The sequence below is a fragment of the Batrachochytrium dendrobatidis genome (assembly GCF_000203795.2).
Source record: "Batrachochytrium dendrobatidis JAM81 unplaced genomic scaffold BATDEscaffold_1, whole genome shotgun sequence".
NCBI classification, from domain to species: domain Eukaryota; kingdom Fungi; phylum Chytridiomycota; class Chytridiomycetes; order Rhizophydiales; genus Batrachochytrium; species Batrachochytrium dendrobatidis.
This window is the reverse complement of record NW_006281099.1, coordinates 3,117,586-3,124,913: the sequence shown is the minus strand read 5'-3', so window position 1 is coordinate 3,124,913 and position 7,328 is coordinate 3,117,586. Positions and strand designations below refer to the sequence as shown.

Genomic DNA, 7,328 nt, shown 5'->3' with positions numbered 1-7,328 from the left:
TGTGTTACTTGTTCGTATCACAAGACAAACAAACAATTACTATAAAGCTAAAATGCTTACTCTTATCAATAAACAACTCGTCAAACTATTTCAACTTTCTAATTACTTTATTACACCTTTTTACTATACTTGAAAAGACCAAGTCTGCTGATCTTGGATTAAAGTGCAACTTCCATTACACTTTTGATTTGTTCTCTTTTGATAACTACTAACAGTTACAGATTATACTCTATCTACTTTATACTTTACTACATTTATACAAATCACGAAGCTCCAAATATTCTGACATATTGTGACTGATACGCTGTGCACCATCAGCCAGTGTGCAACTGTCACTCGATATATCGACTCTGATATGCAACAACATGCTGTGTTTACCATGATCATGTTTTTGATCAATCTTGGACTCATGATACATGATTTGTCATGTTGGATCGTGTGGGTGTGTCATGGACTGCAATTTAGTTGCAGACACATATGCTGGACATTGACCAATGCATACTGTGCAACGACTGATCAGTGCAAGTGTAATTGCACACTTGGTGGTATTGTGCATTATTGTTGTTTGACAATGGATGAATGCTGGATTAGTCAGTTATATGCAACCCATCTGAATCGACCTATTTGGACAAACACTCGATGTAACTGACAACAATGTGTATACATGGCTATTGGATCGATCGAGTTTGTGATAGTAGCGTACCATTGGTAACAGGCACTGTTTTGACACCATCATCAGCACAGTCATACAACAGTTGACCAATAAACTTGTAACACCAACAGTATATGTTTGTACGATTACAGCCTGTTCACATGAGATCATTTCATATCTCAATACCCGAGTTTATTTTAAATAAATTCATTCAAAAAACAACTGTAAATCAACAAATAAACCAACAATTCAATCCAGCCAACACTGTTTTATACACTAGTATAATCTGTCAATCTTGGTTGGTATTATTATTGATTATATTGTGGTTTGTCTCGTCCAAGCACAAATGCTCGGTTATACGGTCAAATATTACATTTGTCAATGCTCACTATCTTGTATTGGATTCCATTTGTCGTCAGTATACTGGATTGAACTAATCACTTGGTAGATCAGCATGTGCAATATATCAATAACCAACGTGTACAACAACAGAGTATAAAAGTTGTTTCAGTCGATAGTAATCCAGTGTTATACAGCATATATGATTATTCATGAATGTTGACATGGTTCAAGAGTATGGTGTCCATGACATTGGTAATGCAATCAAAAATACGATAGCTATTCAGGTTTAAGGGTAGCTAATCAAGCCATGCATAGTGTAGATCTTGATGCTGCATAATCATTTAAGATGGAATCTTTTTAAGCTGTATTCGACACTTGGATTTATGCTGGTGTCCAGTTATGATCTGAGCATTGGCTGCCTCATACTTGCCAATTTGAAACAACCGGGAATCAGAATCAAACTGTTCAACATATTGCGCAAAGGAAACCTAATACATGCCAGACAGTTTGTGGATCCATTTTGCTTTCGAGTCAATACATGTTATACAATGGCTGTTTTAAACACCATTATTGCCATCCAAACACATTGCTCACAAACAGCAAATCAATCGTATGATAACCCTGACCAAACAGAACTCATAGGGTTGACACTCATCAACCCGAAATAACAGATCTGGCCAAGTAACCAGTTCAAAAAATACAGATCAAGCAGCAGAATTGAGCAAGATACTTGACAACCATTTACTAAAAAACAAATTATGATGATTGGATAGTGTATGGATAAATACAGCACATTTTGTTACGTTCAATTATTCGATATAGCTGGCATATAACATACACAGCCATAGTGGTATACAAGCAATCCATTAGCATGCAAGCTGTGCAATTGCAATGGTTGAAATGCTGTTAAACAGACCTATGTAAGCACCACGTACCAGACCCAAGACTGAATGAGCATAAAGCTGCTGGCAGTGCTGCAGCTGACAAGTGATTATCTATTGACAAGCCAATATGTTCTGTATATTTGATATACGGACTGGCATAATTCACAAATGTCAATACACCATCAATCATCATATTGATTGAACTGGATTCACAGCAGTTTGAGTTGGATGTTGTGTTGGATAGTAAAATACAATTGACATGGCATGTGTGGTAATATGGATAAATTGGTTAATCTACAAATTCGTTGCTTTATTTGTTCTAAATATATACCTCGATTTCGTTATCTTGCTCGATATCAAGCATTTTAATAAAAGCAAAGCATAGCATATGGATGCAAGAATATCAAGCATTAGTATTGCCAGTCAAACCTATCAAAATATAAAAATGAGTCGTCAGCCACTATCAAACATCATCAGACTGCTACAAATCAACAACTCAATCCGTATAGTATTGATACGCTTGCCAAATACAGTTCAATAGTATACTGCAGCCACAATGAAATTTTCACTGCTAGCCATTGCTTCTGCTGCGTTTGCTGTCAATGCTCAAGGAAATAAATCTGGTATGCAAATCTGTTGATCAGTCTATTTTATGTTGGGTTTGTCAATGTTTGGATTGTGCAATCGTTCAAAACTTACTAATTGGCATACGTTATAGAATCCATGCCTACATGGGCCTTTATCAAAGAACACCGTGACGCTGGCAGATTTGTTTTTATGCCATACACTGACGAACAACGAAACGTCGTGCTGACCAATGTTGAAAATGGTTTGAAATTGTGGACCAACTATGAATCTAAAATCAAACACTATGGTGAGCGTGCCGATCCCTTCCCGATCATCAAGAAACTGCGTGCAAAACTGGATGCATCCAATCTTACCGATACTGAGATGCAGATTGAACTCTTGAATGCGTTTATTCTTGCGCGCGACCATCATACCCATTTTGAGCCATCTGGACCATATTCTTGTTTCAGTGCCACAACTGGTCTTTCTTTCAGATTTATCGAGGGCGATGCAGATATGGTCAAGAAACCAACCGTCGTCTTTGAAAAGCACGTAGACAATAAAAGTCTGCGTGCTTTTTTTGGAAAGGACTATGACCAAATCAAAGCTGGCGATGAATTACTACTTGTTGATGGTATGCCGTTTGCTGACTATCGGAACTTGAACCAGGACAAAACAGGTGGTGCCAATGATTATGGTGGCCAGCATGGTGCTCTTGGTTACATGACGTCTCGTTTTGGTGTATACACTCCTTTGCCAGAAACTGATACGATCAAATATCAGTTCAAATCAAAAGATACTGGAAAAGTGTACGACATTGAAGCTCCGTGGGTGGTTTATTTTGATTCATCATGCTGGAATATTACTAGTCAATTGTATGCCAAAATTTCTGGAAAAACTCTACCTGGAACACCTCAGCCTACCAACTCTAGCAGTATAATTGACGCTGGCGTTGATGCTTCCAATACTGGAGCCAAACCTCAACTCGAAACTCAGAAAGAAGTCAAGACTCCATCAATGATATCCGAGCATGACCATAAAGAGCAAAAGACTGGTCAAATTTTACTTGAACAGCCATCAAAAAACCATACTCTCGAATACCAAAACGCCAACGTGTCTACTATCAGCTGGGCAATCTGGAAACCCGAATCCAAGAATCTTGGTATTATTAAATTGGATGATTTTATGCCAAAAAATCTTAAAACTGATGCACCAGCAGATGTGGAGGCTGTTCGTGAAATTCACAAACTTCTGAGCACTGTACTCAAAAACACCAATGCTGTTGTATTTGATATCCGTGCAAATGGAGGTGGTAGTGGTGAGTTTGCTAATGCCATTCCACAACTTTTCAAACCCGATTTTCAACCAACGCAAGTAAGATATCTGATGAACTCTGTCACATACAACACTCTGGTTAATGGCACGCGCTTTTTTGACACTTCTGGTCCAGCATGGTACAAGACTCCACCTGGTAGCAAGTATTCTATTGATCATGACAGAACTTCGTATAATCAGTCAAACATGTATGGTCAAGCCTATCTCAAACCTGTTGGTGCATTTACTAATGCCATGTGCTACTCTGCATGCGAAGAGTTTTCAGCAGCACTTCAGTCGTCCGAAACTGGCTATGTTTTTGGCGAAGATGGAACAACTGGAGGTGGTGGTGCCGACATGTTTTTGCTTGATTCACGACTCCTTGTGTTTAATCCCGTTGATTTTAAGCCAATGCCGTATTACAAAGAACTAACCGACGAAACAACTGGTCGAAGCTATGCCAACGTTCTTAAAATTGGAGCTCGACAGATGATACGTAATGGAAAACAGCAAGGCCAATTGATCGAAGATACCGGTGTCGTATCCGAATACATTGTACGTCCCCGTTTGACGGATCTATTGTCTGGATCCACTGAAAATTCTCAATTTGACCGTATTGCCGATCAGCTCAAAACATTGGGTGTCAGAACTGGACTGAACAATCTTTACTTTGTTTCTGAACGTATCAATTACTACATTACTAGCAGTGACGTAACCATTGATGTAGAAGTCAAGGGAATCAATCAACTGTCAGTTGTTGATGACACTGGCAAATCACTTTCAGTTGCCGATTTTAAAAGCAACATAAAAAGTCAACACTCGTTCAAACTGACATCTGTGATCAACGATCTTGGTAATACTCGGGTCAGTATCATTGGCCAAAACAACGGCAAACAGGTTCTCAAAACACATAAGCATATCAGTCGCACTCCAAAACAAAAAGATTATTTTAAGCTTGAGCGCGGTGTCAAATGGAAGTTTAATGGTACCAGTAAATCGGTTGGAATATACAACTCGCCATTTACCAAAAAGTCACAGGGATGGAACTCGGTCAATGGTAAATGGGTTATTGGCGACGGAATACAATACAGTCCTGAAATAGAGACTGAGATCCGATCATACTATACTGCGCCAGTTGGATCCAACATCACTGTTGAAATTGATATTGCACTTGAATCACAGTTTTATAGCGACTTTTTAGGACTGTATATTGTATATGTGGATGGAAGTGTGAAATCGCTTTTGAATACGCTTGGTCCAGATGGTAATATACTTGTAAATAGTATTTCTGGATCCGAAGCAATTGTCAAAAAGTTCCCAGTGACAACCAAGACGAAACAGTTTTTTGTTAATCTCATGTTCAAGTCAGATGTTGCTACGCAGATGAAAGGAGCAACAATCAATTATTGGAGTGTTACCATGAGTTGAAATGGGCTGTAAATGTTGCTGAACACATCATTGATTGCACCATCAGATCATGTTTGAATAAATATAGTACTTGCATAACTATCCTATACACTATTGTTTAAATTTATTTCAATCAACACATGTAAACTTTTTATTTGGTCGAGTGAAATATGCAAGTTTCAAACCATTTTTTAAATTGGACTGGTTTTGTCATGGATGGAATATTGCAAGTGTTTTTAAACTTGTCAGGTTTTTGTATTTTTTGGTGTTTTAGACATTGGAATGAAAGTTGATATTGGATATTTACCATACCAATCAGAGTTGTCATGGTTGTTTAATGAAACTCGGTACAGATCTGGATAAAACCGCATTTAAACCTGCATTTTCAATGGTTTGATGCGACATGAAACCATTCGAGTTGATAATGGTCATTGCACTATTGTCTTGTTCTTGTTCTTGGACTCTTTCACTGGTTTTTTAGCTTTCATACCCGATCTCGGGTTGATTACTTGATTCGCATTTGGTTGATGATTTCAACTGGTATTTAGAACTATGGTTGTATTGACATCATCAAAGTAGTTGAGCCAAACATGTGGATTGCAATGGATGAGTTGGTGATCGTATAATGTATGATTACTAAGAGTGCACAACGTATAAATTCAACATTATAGTTTGATTGTATGTCATATGATGGTTGTTGTTGTATACCAAACATGCAATGCAGTCAATGTGTAGTAACTATTGCATATTGCAATGCAGAATACAGTCGCTGCATGATGAATAAAGTGAACCATTTTACATGAATACGATTGTAAAAAGGAGCGTTTGCGATTACACAACACTCAAAGGGTGTGATTTCAATATACTTGATCAAAGGGTCGTAAAAGCATCATATGATTGACATGATCATCAATATTATGAATAACATTATATTGTGATTTGATATTGGCTCATCACAAAAACCAAATAACTCTGTGCCATGAGTTAACCTAAAAGGATTGGCTTGGTATACAAAAACACAAATACAATCGACTGCTTCGAGTTTCATAATCAACATCAGTTTCAACACTACTTTTGTACCAATTGTTTAAACCCATTGATCAATCTGATGAAATTGGTTGATATTTTACTCGTACTGAGTGCGACAGCAACCGCTAATGCAATACTGATACCGACTGATAACAATAGTCCATCCCAAACATCAGGCACTTCCAGTCAAGTGTCTGGTCCAACTAATGAACCCAGTCCAAACACTTCTGACCAAAACTGGCAAAACATAGTTATTCAACCCGGTCTAAGCATCTCCGACAAATATTGGCAATACCTAATAGATGAAGTTGGTTCAGACACTCTCAATGACTGGAAAGAACTGTTTGATATAGCTGACTCGGATACTCCCAAAAAAGGTCAGCAACAGTCAATAGGTCAACCTAGTTCAAACACTTACAGCCAGGGTCAAAAACGTCCAACTGATAAACTTGATCCAGGCACTTCCGAAGAGCAATGGCAAGACATAATGGATCTAATCAATTCTGACACTTGCAAAAAAGGTCAGCAACAGCCAGTAAATCAACCTAGTCCAAGTACTTCCAAACAAAGTCGAAAACAACCAACTGATAAATCCAAGTCTGACACTACTGGCTTAAATCAAAAGACTCTATCGACCCAAGATCAGAACGCACTTGACTTGAAAGAAATCGAGACGTCCAGAGAAATACGAGAGAAATGCCAAACCTATTATGATTATGTAACTATTGGATTGAAACAAAAGTCAGCGTTGGCAAGAGGCGAAAAGATATCTGAACCAAGGCATAAGCCAGAAATCCAAAATATATTGAGAGAAGAGTGTATTTCACCAAATGATAGAATAGTAAAGGCAAGACAACGATTGAAAGATTTGATGGAAAAGCAGAATCAGGAGCGGAATCGGATTTTGAAGACGCTTTTGAAACTCGAGGATTTTGAATAATTTTAAACTTTATTTTGTTGATATTTGCAAGTATTGTAAATGAACCAAAAATTATAATATTGATTTTGTATTGCATGTTTGTGTATATTGTGTTGAGTATTACATTGACAGTTACTGGATTGTTGATTGATACATTGACACGGTTTATTACATATACATCAATGACTTGATAACAACCAGTGTTGATTGTAAC

At 37.6% G+C, this 7,328-nt stretch overlaps 2 protein-coding genes across 2 annotated transcripts; both read left to right on the top strand.

Annotated features, from left to right (window-relative positions):
- Positions 1-2,434: 2,434 nt before the first annotated feature.
- Positions 2,435-5,187, top strand: BATDEDRAFT_22176 (uncharacterized protein; the record flags this gene model as incomplete). The annotated part of the gene is made up of 2 exons (XM_006675429.1): positions 2,435-2,501; positions 2,597-5,187. 2 exons carry the CDS (start codon positions 2,435-2,437, stop codon positions 5,185-5,187), a joined length of 2,658 nt encoding a protein of 885 aa, XP_006675492.1.
- A 1,087-nt stretch (positions 5,188-6,274) lies between these two features.
- On the top strand, positions 6,275-7,135 carry BATDEDRAFT_85329 (uncharacterized protein; the record flags this gene model as incomplete). The annotated part of the gene is made up of 1 exon (XM_006676328.1): positions 6,275-7,135. One exon carries the CDS (start codon positions 6,275-6,277, stop codon positions 7,133-7,135), a length of 861 nt encoding a protein of 286 aa, XP_006676391.1.
- Between the last annotated feature and the right edge of the window lie 193 nt (positions 7,136-7,328).